The 16869-nt window shown below is 40.0% G+C and overlaps 1 protein-coding gene across 1 annotated transcript in view; it reads left to right on the forward strand.

The window, feature by feature from the left end:
- Window positions 1–15652: 15652 nt before the first annotated feature.
- The window catches only part of LOC311327328 (lysosomal alpha-mannosidase-like), a gene marked incomplete at both ends in the record, with an annotated part of 18296 nt that continues 17079 nt past the window's right edge, over window positions 15653–16869 (forward strand). Inside the window, 2 exons of the mRNA XM_084460360.1 lie at window positions 15653–15763; window positions 16534–16636. Of these exons, the coding sequence (XP_084316486.1) occupies window positions 15653–15763; window positions 16534–16636 (214 nt within the window). The remainder of the gene's footprint in view (window positions 15764–16533; window positions 16637–16869) is intronic.

Below are 16869 nucleotides of genomic sequence, written 5' to 3' on the forward strand. Positions count from 1 at the left end.
GAATTCAGATGTCCAGGCCTGGGACTGTTCATAACACACAGTGACATGGTCCATAGCCAGAGCGCTTAGTGACTGCTCCGGCACTTGCCTACTGTATATAGTTCTTTTGAAAGGTCAATATTCTGTGGGGCTGCATGGTTGTTTTGTAGAGAGACTCAACTGTGTTCTCTATAGGCATCACAGCCTCATTCACTCTCCATCCTGCTTGATCAGTGTAAATAGAAAACCCACATCAGCTGAAAACACCTGCCAGACTCTCATTCTGCAGTGTGTGTATCCCCCCTCCATTTCCCGACCAATCACTGACTCGTACTGACGGTGTCGATGCCCTTGAACCAATCACTATGCCTGTCAGTGGACTGTCTCTACAACTCTTTACTGCTATCATAGAGATTGTTACAACTCAATGGTCATCAATCTCCAAATGTGTGTGAACCAAATTAGTAGTTCCAAATGAAGCCAGTTCTGGGATTATCACGTGAGGTTTCCATGCAAAGCAAGCAGTCAATGTTTATACTGATAACCTCTCTGTAGCATTCATCCCCTCTTCCTCTTCCTCTTAAATGTCGTCTTCGTCCCTCTATCTGTGACCGCTGTGATTGTAAATGTATGTCCATGTGAATATGTTGTAGCTATTATATGCCTTGTACTTGCAATCGTGTTCAATAAACATTGTTACATTTTCTTTAAGTCATCAAGTACCTCCCCTCTGAATAGCTTTAGAAGATTTGATTCTAACAAAAACAAGGAACAAAACCTTTGCACACATGTAGGTTGACAGGTGCGTCAGAGAAGACCATGGGCCAACAGTGAAACTAACCAGGCCAGGTCCAACATGGCCTTTGGGCATGGCTGGCTTGTTTCTGTTCAGGACTGGTTAGTATGACGGAATCAGCTAGTCATGCCACAGAAATAGCTGTGAACTGAAATTACATGAAATAATGTCTGATAAATTAAAATAGGTCTTGTTACTTTGGACACATCAGTTCCAATGCTAATCCAGCACAATAAGACCGTAATAGCCAGTTAGCTCATGAGCTCACGACTAGCAACAGCAATATTAACAGTAGCTGTCGGTGGCTAAAGCAGTTACACTAATGATTCCTGTAACGTTAGCTATTTTGCTGCTGTTGGTTCAACTTCTGTTTGTGGATAAAAGTCATTATTTGCTCTATGCACTTCCCCTTTGCTCTATGCACTTCCCTTTTGCTCTATGTACTTCCCTTTTGCTCTATGCACTTCCCATTTGCTCTATGCACTTCCCTTTAGCTGGTGAAGTAAGTAGACCAAGACAGTGGCTTATCTGGACATCTATTGATTGAGTCAGCAGGTGGCGTTGTTGTTTGTAAATAGCTAAGTGTTAAAAGGCTTGCTTTTACTCTCTCTGTCTCTCTCTCTCTCTCTCTCTCTCTATATATATATATATATATATATATTACTGTAGAGAGAGAGAGTATAGAGAGAGAAAAAAAAAATATATATATATATATAGTCCCATAAAGTCATCCCCACCGGGTCTTGAACCCCAGTCTCCGTCTCCCAGGTGGGAGTCCAATGATCTCACCACTACTCTACTTGTGCAGTGGAGATCGGCGGGTTGATTTTGGTGTCCTTCTTGATTTTGGTGTGCTGGGACTACTGCCTCTTGTGGTGCCAACAGAGAGATGCAGGCCAACATTCTCGAGAGGTAGTGATAACCCGACAAATGCTATACTGGTTGGATTTATTTATTTTATTTCCACAGATTGTCTACAGGTAGAACCCTAACACCCCAAACCAACCAAAGTGTCACAATATTATTGTATTGTGAATCAGCAGGCTTTTATAGATCACTAGGCCGTGTTACAGACAGATACGTCAAAGTTTTTTAGTTCTTCTAATCCTGGTGTAATTCATTAGGTTGTCCTCAGACGAGCTTGACAGCGAAGTCTCCAATCCTCTCAGTCGTCCATACATCCAGCCAGTTCTGCAGAACTCTCCACTCCTCCCTCCCTCCTCAGTTCATCCACTCCTGCCTCTCTCCTCAGTTCATCCACGTATGTTGGTGTGGGACGTCCTCTTAATCGGTGCCCGTGTGTCGGCTCCCACAGCACCAGCTTGCTGGCTGGGAGTTCATGATGTCTGTGGCAGTGGCCAGCAAGTTTCATCCTCCTGGATGCCACTTTCTCACTCAGCTTTGGTAGCCCCCCATACAGATGCTTGTTGGTAACATGCTGGTTCTGGTTGACATTTAGCACCACACGCAGCATTCTGGTGTAGCACCCATCCAGAGACTTCTGCAGGGTGGGCTTCAGGGTCCAGGTTTCACAGTCGTATAGGAGGACAGACTCCACGGTCGCATGGAGGAAGCTCAGTTTGATGTGTCGAGGGAGATTGGAGTTCCACGCACTTCATGCCGTTCAGGGCCCTCCATGCCAGCGCCTTTCTTACCTTAAGGTTGTAACAGAGCGGCTTAACCTGTTTGGGAAAGCGCGCCTGTCCCTTTAAAGGCTTTCAATTACCGAGGGGTAGGTCTATACCTGGTAGGTAGGTCTATACCTGGTAGGTAAGTCTATACCTGGTAGGTAGGTCTATACCTGGTAGGTAAGTCTATACCTGGTAGGTAGGTCTATACCTGGTAGGTAAGTCTATACCTGGTAGGTAGGTCTATACCTGGTAGGTAAGTCTATACCTGGTAGGTAGGTCTATACCTGGTAGGTAGGTCTATACCTGGGCTCCGGTAGCGCATAGGAGGGGGGGGCCGTGACGCGGAAGTGAGAGCGGAGAATTTGGATGTTCATCATGTCAGACGCGCAGCCGATCGAACAGGACGAAACAGTGAAATGTGCTAGAATTAAGTTACGTGAATCGCGCAGTGAACGTTGCAACACACGGGCTGACTAATGTGGATACTATGGATCCAGAATCGGCATGGTCATCGTAATCACCGAAGCAGACCAGTGGTCCGGTAGGATACTGCCCTGTCTATATGAAGAGCGCTGTTCCAGGCTGTGATAATCGCACCTACGACTCCACAAACATTCCCCTCTCTCCTGGCTTCCTACGGGCTGAAATAGCCTACCCCCTTTCAGCTCCCTCCAGCCCTAATCCCAAGCCTACCCCCTTTCAGCTCCCTCCAGCCCTAATCCCAAACCTACCCCCTTTCAGCTCCCTCCAGCCCTAATCCCAAACCTACCCCCTTTCAGCTCCCTCCAGCCCTAATCCCAAGCCTACCCCCTTTCAGATCCCTCCAGCCCTAATCCCAAACCTACCCCCTTTCAGCTCCCTCCAGCCCTAATCCCAAACCTACCCCCTTTCAGCTCCCTCCAGCCCTAATCCCAAACCTACCCCCTTTCAGATCCCTCCAGCCCTAATCCCAAACCTACCCCCTTTCAGATCCCTCCAGCCCTAATCCCAAGCCTACCCCCTTTCAGCTCCCTCCAGCCCTAATCCCAAGCCTACCCCCTTTCAGATCCCTCCAGCCCTAATTACCCCCTTTCAGATCCCTCCAGCCCTAATCCCAAGCCTACCCCCTTTCAGATCCCTCCAGCCCTAATCCCAAGCCTACCTGCTTTCAGCTCCCTCCAGCCCTAATTACCCCCTTTCAGATCCCTCCAGCCCTAATCCCAAACCTACCCCCTTTCAGCTCCCTCCAGCCCTAATCCCAAACCTACCCCCTTTCAGATCCCTCCAGCCCTAATCCCAAACCTACCCCCTTTCAGATCCCTCCAGCCCTAATCCCAAGCCTACCCCCTTTCAGCTCCCTCCAGCCCTAATCCCAAACCTACCCCCTTTCAGCTCCCTCCAGCCCTAATCCCAAACCTACCCCCTTTCAGATCCCTCCAGCCCTAATCCCAAGCCTACCCCCTTTCAGATCCCTCCAGCCCTAATCCCAAACCTACCCCCTTTCAGATCCCTCCAGCCCTAATCCCAAACCCAAACGCCCTCTCTCTCCCCCCTCTTCCACCCACACGCACACACCAAACACGCACACGTTTTTTTATTTTATTTATATTTTGGGTCATTCCTTGCGATGCGCTTATTTGCATTGAAAACTGAACTTTTGACGTGCGCATCGTTTTCTTTTTTTTTTATAAATCTTTATTAATCAAGGTACAAAATAGTACAAAATGTACAGTACAAAACAATACAAATGAGCAACAATCAATCAATACAAAGAATGAAATAAAACAAATTAAAAAATAATACAAGAGCCAGGGTACATATATCAAGCCTTTCACACAAACAAATCAAAGAAGGTGCACAAACTCACTGTGTTCGTAGCCTTCTTATTATTGGAGGAAAAAATAGTCTTTATCTATTGTTTGGTTTCATTTTCTAGAATTTTGAACAGGGGTTTAGAGTTAGTAAATTTGGATTTGTGAATGTGAAATTTTGCTAAAAGAACTATTAGGTTAATAATATAATATTCTTTGGTTTTACTGCCAATATCTTTAATGAAACCAAACAAAACATTCTCTAGACAGAGTGAAATCAGGGTCAATATTATCAATAATAAATCTACTTAGATCCTTCCATAGTTTTTTTGTATGAGTGCAATGCCAAAATAAATGAAGAAGTGTTTTTGGGAGTACATTACAAAATGAACAATTAACATTGATATCTTTCTTAAATTTGACAAGATAGTGATTTGCAGGATAATATCTGTGTAAAATTCTAAAGGAGACTTCTCTTATTTTATTAGTCAGTAAATACTTATGGGGTAAATTCCAAATATATTTCCAATTGAGGTCTTTTGCAAAGCTGTTCCAGTAAGTAACAACATAGGGAACAGAAACAATATCACTCTGAAATAACCTGCGTACACCTCTGTTGTTATTTTTAGTAGATGAAAAACATGTCTTACCCACAGGAGTATCGAGTGGATTCAAAACCGGTAACATAGATCCTGTTGCATTTCTTAAGAGCATTCTGACCCCGGAAGGGATTGCATCCATGACCACTGCATACTCCTTTGGAGTTACAGGAATACCAAATTTAGACAGGAACTCGGAATAGCTGAGCAAAAGTCCGTCATCATTGAATAATTGCTTCACCAATCTAATATTATTTGTGAACCAATTCTCAAGAAAAAGGGATTTCTTTTTATATAATATGTTTCTGTTATTCCAAATAAAATATTTGTGAGGCGAGAAGTTGTGTTTATAGATAAGAGACCAAGCGAGCAACATTTGTTGATGGAAATTGGACAATTTAAGGGGGATCTTTTCAATATTATAATTACAGACTAAGACAAATTCAAGGCCACCTAATTTAGAGAATATGTACTGAGGTATGAAATTCCATATCGAAGTGGGATCTTTTAAAAATTGTTTAATCCAATTGACTTTGAACGTATTATTAAGGGTGGTGAAATCAAGGAAATTAAGACCTCCTGATTCATATGTGTTCATAATGGCATATTTTTTAACATAATGTATTATATTTTTCCAAATGAAATTAAACAGAATGTTATCAATTCTTTTAGAAGTCTTATTATTAACATACAGTGAGATAGCTGCATAGGTTAAACGAGAAATACCCTCTGCTTTTGTCACTAAAACCTTCCCTTTCAGAGATAAATCCCTCTGTAACCAATGATTCAGTTTTTTCTTGGTTCTATCTATAATTGGATCAAAATTGAAGGTACATCTCGAATTTTCGTTGTTAATAATCTTAATTCCTAAATATGTAACCGTTTCTTTTATGGGTATATTACAAATATATGGAATCTCACAGCTTTTAAGGGCGAGTAGTTCACATTTAGCAAGGTTCAAGTGAAGCCCAGAAGCTTTAGAGAATGCCTGTATGGCATTTATGGCAACGGGTACCTGAGTAGCATCTTTTAAAAATAGGGTTGTGTCATCAGCTAACTGACTGATAATAATCTCCCTACCAGCAACTGATATTCCTTTGATGACATCGTTTTTAATATAAATATTGAGAAGCTGTGTGCAAATAAGGAAAAGATATGGTGATATCAGGCATGCCTGCCTAATGCCACGCTTTAATTGAAACCTAGGGGATGTACCAGAAATCAGCTTAATTGAACTATTACCATTCATATACATGGTCCTAATGGCTTTGCAGAAAAAATCACCGAATCCACATTTTTCAAGAGCTTGGAAAATAAAATTGTGTTCTACTGTATCAAACGCTTTATAGAAATCCAGGAAAAGTATGAAACTATCATCAGAGCACAGATACGAATAATCAATTAAATCTAAAACCAATCTGACATTATTTGAGATATGTCTATTTTTCATAAATCCTGATTGAGCCTTGTCAATAATCGGATCCAGAACTTCCTTAATTCTGCTTGCAAATATTAAAGCAAATACTTTGTAATCGTTATTGAGGAGACATATTGGCACATGTCGCTAAACCCCTCTTTTGGAATCCAGCTGGAAAAGGTTGGATACTAAAAGATGATGTATCCCTACAGCCAGTCCTTTTCAAAAAGCAGCCTTCACCGAAAGCTGTGAGAGATCTCACCCATCTCTATTGCAATGATACAGATTGCAATAAAACAAGAAAGTGCCAGTGTCTGTCTGTGGGATTGCACTGCACAGAATATTGCTCCTGCACTTCCATAGACTGTCCTAATGCTAGTGATTGATTCACCCCCCTGGAAAACAATTTGACCAGTAATTATTCAGTTCCTCCCTCCGTGCTCAAATAGCTTGTTGATTTCTAAATATCACAAAAAGTAAAAAAAAAAAAAAATGAAACTGAGAATAAGCACTTAATTCATGATTTTTCAAGAATGGCACAGAAAAAGTAGTGTATTCCACTGTGTGTACTTAACCCATACTGCACTTTAAGTCTGACTACCATATAGAAGCCTGCCAATATAACAATAATTGTCATTCCTGCTGCATTAAGGTGTATGAGATATAACCTGATCGGCATCTATAGATTCCATATGAATGTGAAGTGGGTGAAAACATGGTAGCAAATTATATCCTCTGTTATTAAGCAGTTGTGTTGTATGAAGGCATTTTACAGTATTATTACAGCAGGATTAGAAGTAACTCAGAAAAAAAACTTTGAGGTATCTGTCTGTAACACAGCCTAGTGGTCTATAAAAGCCTGCTGATTCACAATACAATAATACTGTGACACTTTGGTTGGTTTGGGGTGTTAGGATTCTACCTGTAGACAATCTGTGGAAATATAAAGTAAATCCAACCAGTAGATGGAAATGATGCAGGATTACCTTGGAACTCCTTTTTCAGGGCAGGCCTGGAGCATTTGGCTCTTTTTTGCAAATGTGGTGAATCACTTTATTGAAGAATTTCATGGCTTTTTCAAAACAAGTAACAAGTCTGATCATTCATTTTATGAAGGGGATAAGTCAAAGTTAAGAAAAAATAAGGTCAGGTTTTGTTCTATCCCTGATAGAATAGCAGAACCAGGATTAAAAGTGAATATTCCTCATACTAAATAACTTTTTGCTCTTTCTGCCTATAATAAGGCCTTTTATAGGAGGCTGCTGATTCAAAATAGAACCAAATATTGTCATCCTGGTTGCTTTGGGATGTAGGGACACTACCTGTAGAGTCTAAAAAAAAGAGCCTTAGTTTTGATTTTGCAGATGGTCTACAGTGTAGACCATCTGCAAAATCAAAACTAAGGCTCTTTTTGAGGGTTGGTTCCTCCACTAAGACAGTACCAACGCTGTAATACTATTGGCTGGTATCAACAGAGTGTCATTGTCATCTGTCAAAATTTCATAATGTAATAATTTCAGACAAAATATTATTTTTTATGGGAAAGCAATACTTTTACTCTGCAGCCTTTGCAAAGCTGTAGGATGTTTTATTTTTTATTTTAATTATTTTAATCCACATAACATATTATACCTTTAGTTTAAAGCACTGCGCCCCCACGGGCTCTGTGAGTAAGTGCACTGTCCTACTGTCATAACTTTATCAGATTGTCTTTTTCTCACTTCCTCCGTGATGTTTCGCTTCGGTTCTCACCTCCGCCATGATATCACTGAGCTAATAAACGCATGATATCACTGAGCTAATAAACGCATGATATCACTGAGCTAATAAACGCATGATATCACTGAGCTAATAAACGCATGATATCACTGAGCTAATAAACGCATGATATCACTGAGCTAATAAACACATGACATCACTGAGCTAATAAACGCATGATATCACTGAGCTAATAAACACATGACATCACTGAGCTAATAAACGCATGATATCACTGAGCTAATAAACACATGACATCACTGAGCTAATAAACGCATGATATCACTGAGCTAATAAACGCATGATATCACTGAGCTAATAAACACATGACATCACTGAGCTAATAAACGCATGATATCACTGAGCTAATAAACGCATGATATCACTGAGCTAATAAACGCATGATATCCATAGACTATAAAGACTTTATTATAATGGTGCGTTCGTTTATGGTCGGAGGTGGCAAGTCGCAAGTGGCAAAATACCTACCTCCGACCTGTGTGCATTCGAGCTATATACCATTATATCACAGTTACCTAGTTATATCTATATACCATTATATCACAGTTACCTAGTTATATCTATATACCATTATATCACAGTTACCTAGTTATATCTATATACCATTATATCACAGTTACCTAGTTATATCTATATACCATTATATCAGTTACCTAGTTATATCTATATACCATTATATCACAGTTACCTAGTTATATCTATATACCATTATATCCCAGTTACCTAGTTATATCTATATGCCATTATATCACAGTTACCTAGTTATATCTATATACCATTATATCACAGTTACCTAGTTATATCTATATACCATTATATCACAGTTATCTAGTTATATCTATATACCATTATATCACAGTTACCTAGTTATATCTATATACCATTATATCACAGTTACCTAGTTATATCTATATACCATTATATCCCAGTTACCTAGTTATATCTATATACCATTATATCACAGTTACCTAGTTATATCTATATACCATTATATCACAGTCACCTAGTTATATCTATATACCATTATATCACAGTTACCTAGTTATATCTATATACCATTATATCAGTTACCTAGTTATATCTATATACCATTATATCACAGTTACCTAGTTATATCTATATACCATTATATCACAGTTACCTAGTGTGGCGCAGTGGTACTCTACTGTTAGTTGTTTCGACAACGCCACTCTCACGTATAGGGGTGAGAGGCCCTCAAGCGAGCAGACTATAACTAAAGCTGGGTTCCCTACACATGTCCTGTCCAATTAAATGAACTACAGCAGAGGCAGTGGTAGAAAAAGTATAAATACAATGGTTTATTTAATCAACAGGTCTCTACGGCATACAAACAGACATCACACAATATAAAAATAGACATTTGATAAGAAAAAGAATAAACGCTATGGGCAGGGGCAGGACGTAATTGGGACTGCGCGTATGGTTGTTGGGTGAACTCCTAACCTGGGAGGGGCATGCTATATCACACGTGCGTTAAGGAGGTCATACGTGGGTAAAGATAATAAATCACACTAAATTGTATGGATAGCACACATCACACATCACACAACTGAAAATCACACCAAACGTTTTAGGCTAACCCCATAACAAACACACTCACTGCAAATGTCACCAGGTTAGCAAGCCAGGCCTAACCAATACGCTGCATAAAGGCTAGGCGCCAAACTAATACACTCAAAACAAGTCTTTGTAACAAAACCAAACTTAATGGCCCTAACATCTATGGGAAAAACAGTGGCAGTCGCTGGACACTACCTGTGGCCAGAGATTAGTGTTAGTTACAGTTCACAAGCAACACAGTTCAAAGTGTATTTTAATTAACCTACCTAACAAAACGTACCAAGAGCTGCTGGGTTTAAAACCCGGTTTCTTCAACGCTTGCCCACAGTCACCAGCAAGTTGAGGAAACCGCTGCTACATATGATAAAAACATTAGTCAACCAAAATTCAAATGAAAAGAAGATGGCTAGTGCCAGCGTAATGATAGATAAGCCTACCTTAGTAGCACTGGGCTAATGCCTAACACATCAATCAGATCAAACACTCCGCAGACAATTTCCTCCCGCACTGCTCACAGCACCGAACAAGCTGCGTTCCGAATCGCATACTTCTACTTCTTACTACCAGTACCTACTACAGCTGCCCTTAGAAAGTACGTACTTTGCAAGCAGTAGGCATCCAATTGGGACATACTACCTTGTCATAACATTGCGCCTTGAAATTAGCCCACATCCGTCGCTGTCCATAACGCGACATTCGTCTACAGCTGTCAACTCGCGCATGTGACGCACATTACCGCTGCGCAAAGGATTGTGGGTCAGAATAGCCAGAAAAGCCTGCTGGCGTGCACCATGGATGTATTAATATAACTGGATACAGCCACTCCATTCACTGGCCGCTATCAACAATGAAGCCCTATTGAACCGCGCCATCTTGGCAAATTTGTAGTCATTTGACTATTTCCGGTGACTTTTGACTTGCGCAGTTGCGCTTTTCTGGCCTTCCGGTGACTTTTGACTTGCGCAGTTGAGCTTCTCTGGCCGACGCGCGTCCACGAAAAAGTTCACATTTATCTGAAATGTAGACGCACGTTCCCTGCTCTCTCGGCTCTCCCCGCTTTGATTTAGCAATGAAAACCGGCTTGCATATTAACCTGTTTTTGTCAAATATATCAATTGGAGAAATTATTTTTTCATCCAGGCATCTTAGTTTTAACAGGTTAAATATAACTGAACATGTTTCGTTTGCTAGTAGATGGTATTCATTCCGTTCGCGATAACGTTATTGCAGCCAGGCTAAATTCCTCCAGGGAGCCAGTGACCGGCGAGTTGAAGAGCTTCACTCCCCGCCAGCAGGAGCATTGGCCGCGGCTACCGCATCTCGGATAACCCGCTGAGTTCCTGGCTGCTATTTCACACTCGCCCTTGATCGATCCCAATACCGATCCATGGTAATAATGAATCAATCGTTCAGATCAGATGGGCAGTGCTGCATGCATGTTACAACATCATTGTTAGCTTTATTAACATAACCATAGCCTACATTTATCTCTCTAACGTTAGGCTATCCATCTTACACCAGTCGGCCATTCGATAGCTGGAAGCGGTCAACGCCAACGTTGACTGAAAACACCCAAACTCAGTGTATCGTTTCATCTTCATGCTACACATCAACTCCTTTACATTGTATGTGAATAAATTCCTGTTATTCTAAAAATATCCCATTTCTGTCCATTCCTGGAAAAGGCTAATAATTGCTGTCAAATGATCACTCCAGTTTATCACCGTATCCCACTACCATTTCAACTATGCACAGGAGGTTGTCTTGTGGTCATTTTCATTAAAAATGATTAGCCTGATCAGTTTGTTGTATGTATTAAGCCCTTTTTGAGCGGTATGCTTGTATTAATAGCTTATAGCTTGCCATACTCACCAACCTTGGGACCTCAGAAATAGGGAGCATTTCCAAACCAAATTGCGGGGGGGGGGGGGGGGGCATTAAAAGCATTACAAATTAGACATTAAAAGCATTAAAACGAAATGTGAAACATTATATATATATATATATATATATATATATATATATATATATATATATGTGTGTGTATGGAGCAATTGTTTTTAATGTCCGACTTTTGTCTGTGCTGTTCAGTAAATGTGCATCTGTCCTAATTTATTGTAGCCTATCTACTACACAACCTAGTTCAAATTTATGAATCTTCCGCGGCGTGATCATTTCCAAACCAAATTGCGGGGGGGGGGGCATTAAAAGCATTACAAATTAGACATTAAAAGCATTAAAACGAAATGTGAAACAGCATGACAACATACATATTCCTTGATTATTTGTATGCTGTGTTGTCCCGTCTGAGTTTGTCCTGTTCGTGATTGGTCTCGTGTTCCCACTCGATAGGCTTGCACCTTGACGTTGGTGAGTGGGCTTTAAACCAAGACGGGCTGTATGTGTATGTGTGTATGTAAGTGGTTTGTGTGTCATATTCTATTATTGAAATGTAATAACAGAAACAGTGTGCCGCCTCTTATCCTCACAGCTCAAGCCATTTTTAGGAGACCAGTTCACACCTCAACCAGACCTGCTGCTGTTTAGGACCTGCTTTAAGCCCTTTTTTGTGGTGTCCGTTTTCTGTGTTCTGTGTCAAGTAAGCCAACCCACCTTCAATGCAGTGTAGCCTCCACATTTGAATGGTTACAGCAGTCTTGTCGTCTACAAGCAACAGTCTCTGGCTTTGCATGGCAATTTATGTAGTATCATCCGAGTTCTACAAATGCTGTACTTTTTTGTACTGTAAGTAACCCCTCAATTATTCAATTTTACTGGGGAGCAGTGACCATAGCCTACTTGCCAACCCTCCTGACTTCCGCGGGAGATTCATAAATTTGAACTAGGTTGTGTAGTAGATAGATAGGCTACAATAAATTAGGACAGATGCACATTTACTGAGCACAGACAAAAGTCGGACATTAAAAACAATTGCTCCATACACACATATATATATATATATATATAATGTTTCACATTTCGTTTTAATGCTTTTAATGTCTAATTTGTAATGCTTTTAATGCCCCCCCCCCCCCCCCCGCAATTTGGTTTGGAAATGCTCCCTATTTCTGAGGTCCCAAGGTTGGTGAGTATGGCAAGCTATAAGCTATTAATACAAGCATACCGCTCAAAAAGGGCTTAATACATACAACAAACTGATCAGGCTAATCATTTTTTAATGAAAATGACCACAAGACAACCTCCTGTGCATAGTTGAAATGATACCATTTCAACTATGCACAGGAGGTTGTCTTGTGGTCATTTTCATTAAAAAATGATTAGCCTGATCAGTTTGTTGTATGTATTAAGCCCTTTTTGAGCGGTATGGGATACGGTGATAAACTGGAGTGATCATTTGACAGCAATTATTAGCCTTTTCCAGGAATGGACAGAAATGGGATATTTTTAGAATAACAGGAATTTATTCACATACAATGTAAAGGAGTTGATGTGTAGCATGAAGATGAAACGATACACTGAGTTTGGGTGTTTTCAGTCAACGTTGGCGTTGACCGCTTCCAGCTATCGAATGGCCGACTGGTGTAAGATGGATAGCCTAACGTTAGAGAGATAAATGTAGGCTATGGTTATGTTAATAAAGCTAACAATGATGTTGTAACATGCATGCAGCACTTCCGATCTGATCTGAACGATTGATTCATTGTTACCATGGATCGGTATTGGGATTGATCAAGGGCGAGTGTGAAATAGCAGCCAGGAACTCAGCGGGTTATCCGAGATGCGGTAGCCGCGGCCAGAGCTCCTGCTGGCGGGGAGTGAAGCTCTTCAACTCGCCGGTCACTGGCTCCCTGGAGGAATTTAGCCTGGCTGCAATAACGTTATCGCGAACGGAATGAATACCATCTACTAGCAAACGAAACATGTTCAGTTATATTTAACCTGTTAAAACTAAGATGCCAGGATCAAAAAATAATTTCTCCAATTGATATATTTGACAAAAACAGGTTAATATGCAAGCCGGTTTTCATTGCTAAATCAAAGCGGGGAGAGCCGAGAGAGCAGGGAACGCGCGTCTACATTTCAGATAAATGTGAACTTTTTCGTGGACGCGCGTCGGCCAGAGAAACTCAACTGCGCAAGTCAAAAGTCACCGGAAATAGCCAAGTGACTACAAATCTAGCCAAGATGGCGCGGTTCAATAGGCCTTCACTTTGGGGCTTGGGGCGTGCACACTGCAAAATACGACCGGATGTAGTAGGTCATCCTGGTACTTTTGCCATACTGCATGTGGCATACTATGTATTGGGACATACTACATTCTGTTTTGGCATACTATATAGTAGGGTAGTAGGCGATTCGGAACGACTAGCACACGCCTGTTAGCAAACGCTACCCTGAATTATCGCGGGGCTTGAGGTGGAAGGAAGTGGCACTCAATAGGCTGCCTAAAAACTCCTGGGTCCTAAAGCTACCCGGCTACACTAGTTATATCTATATACCATTATATCAGTTACCTAGTTATATCTATATACCATTATATCACAGTTACCTAGTTATATCTATATACCATTATATCACAGTTACCTAGTTATATCTATATACCATTATATCACAGTTACCTAGTTATATCTATATACCATTATATCAGTTACCTAGTTATATCTATATACCATTATATCACAGTTACCTAGTTATATCTATATACCATTATATCACAGTTATCTAGTTATATCTATATACCATTATATCACAGTCACCTAGTTATATCTATATACCATTATATCACAGTTACCTAGTTATATCTATATACCATCATATCACAGTTACCTAGTTATATCTATATACCATTATATCACAGTTACCTAGTTATATCTATATACCATTATATCACAGTTACCTAGTTATATCTATATACCATTATATCACAGTTACCTAGTTATATCTATATACCATTATATCACAGTTACCTAGTTATATCTATATACCATTATAGCAGTTACCTAGTTATATCTATATACCATTATATCACAGTTACCTAGTTATATCTATATACCATTATATCACAGTTATCTAGTTATATCTATATACCATTATATCACAGTCACCTAGTTATATCTATATACCATTATATCACAGTTACCTAGTTATATCTATATACCATCATATCACAGTTACCTAGTTATATCTATATACCATTATATCACAGTTACCTAGTTATATCTATATACCATTATATCACAGTTACCTAGTTATATCTATATACCATTATATCACAGTTACCTAGTTATATCTATATACCATTATATCACAGTTACCTAGTTATATCTATATTCCATTATATCACAGTTACCTAGTTATATCTATATACCATTATATCACAGTTACCTAGTTATATCTATATACCATTATATCACAGTTACCTAGTTATATCTATATACCATTATATCACAGTTACCTAGTTATATCTATATACCATTATATCACAGTTATCTAGTTATATCTATATACCATTATATCACAGTTACCTAGTTATATCTATATACCATTATATCACAGTTACCTAGTTATATCTATATACCATTATATCACAGTTACCTAGTTATATCTATATACCATTATATCACAGTTACCTAGTTATATCTATATACCATTATATCACAGTTATCTAGTTATATCTATATACCATTATATCACAGTTATCTAGTTATATCTATATACCATTATATCACAGTTACCTAGTTATATCTATATACCATTATATCACAGTTATCTAGTTATATCTATATACCATTATATCACAGTTACCTAGTTATATCTATATACCATTATATCACAGTTACCTAGTTATATCTATATACCATTATATCACAGTTATCTAGTTATATCTAGTGCATTCGAGCAACTGGGGGCTGAGAAACATCCGAATTTGCGATGAGGAAGTGCGAGTTCATGAGGTGTTTTATTTAATCATTCCTAGTAGCAAGTCGCAATTTGCACCTCCCAGTTATAAACGAACGCACCATAACAACGTACCCCGCCCTCCCAGGGCGTGCGTGGGAAAGGCACGTGACGGGGACCAAATAAAAACCAAAGTCATGTGACGTGTGTTTATTTCCAAGATGGCGGCGGTGGTGCAGGAGCTGCTTTTGCTCGCCCTGCTGCTTCAAAGTGGCGTTTTCTGCTTTCCACTCGGCCAAAACTCACAAGATAGTGAACCATGTGGTTACAAGGTGAGGTGTGTTTCTATCCGGGTGTGATTGTAGATCTTTTACAGCCTGTGGGAGACTATTACAGGCCTGTAATAATACTTATAATTATAATATTATAATATTTTACCAGCCTGTGGGAGACTATTACAGGACGCTATGAACACACACATTCGGTTTTTAAATTAACTTTCAATTTCCGTGTAAGACAGGCTCCAATTCTCTCATTAATAGACTTATCGTGCTGCCTCTAAGTAAAAGTTAGTGTTTTCATATGGGAAATATATTTGCCAAAAGCAGAGTTTGGACAAAACTCTTTATGTTGTCGTTATTACAGGACATCTCTATAGTCCCTTAACGTGTGTGTCTTTGTGTAGTCCTGTCATGTTATTACAGGACATCTCTATAGTCCCTTAACGTGTGTGTCTTTGTGTAGTCCTGTCATGTTATTACAGGACATCTCTATAGTCCCTTAACGTGTGTGTCTTTGTGTAGTCACATCTCTATAGTCCCTTAACGTGTGTGTCTTTGTGTAGTCACATCTCTGTAGTCCCTTAACGTGTGTGTCTTTGTGTAGTCACATCTCTATAGTCCCTTAACGTGTCTGTCTTTGTGTAGTCCTGTCATGCACCCAAGCCCTTAACGTGTGTGTCTTTGTGTAGTCCTGTCATGCACCCAAGCCCTCAACGTGTGTGTCTTTGTGTAGTCCTGTCATGCACCCAAGCCCTTAACGTGTGTGTCTTTGTGTAGTCCTGTCATGCACCCAAGCCCTTAACGTGTGTGTCTTTGTGTAGTCCTGTCATGCAACCAAGCCCTCGATGCTCAACGTGCACCTGGTTCCTCACACACACGACGACGTGGGCTGGCTGAAGACTGTGGACCAGTACTTCTACGGATGTGAGTGACCCGCACGCACACTTTTAGTGTTAGTTCTTAACACTAAACACCTTATTGCGTAACATCACATGCTTTTTATAGCAGATATCACATTGTTTCGAGGTAATGGTCAGTTTAGCTGTTAACCCAGTCACTAGATTGTCTCACGTGTTTAGTATGACTGTAGAGGAAGAGATGAACTGAGTGTAACGTCATGCCATCTGACTGTGTGTGTGTGTGTGTGTGTGTGTGTG

This window comes from Borostomias antarcticus (genome assembly GCF_949987555.1).
Source record: "Borostomias antarcticus genome assembly, chromosome: 31".
Taxonomy (NCBI): domain Eukaryota; kingdom Metazoa; phylum Chordata; class Actinopteri; order Stomiiformes; family Stomiidae; genus Borostomias; species Borostomias antarcticus.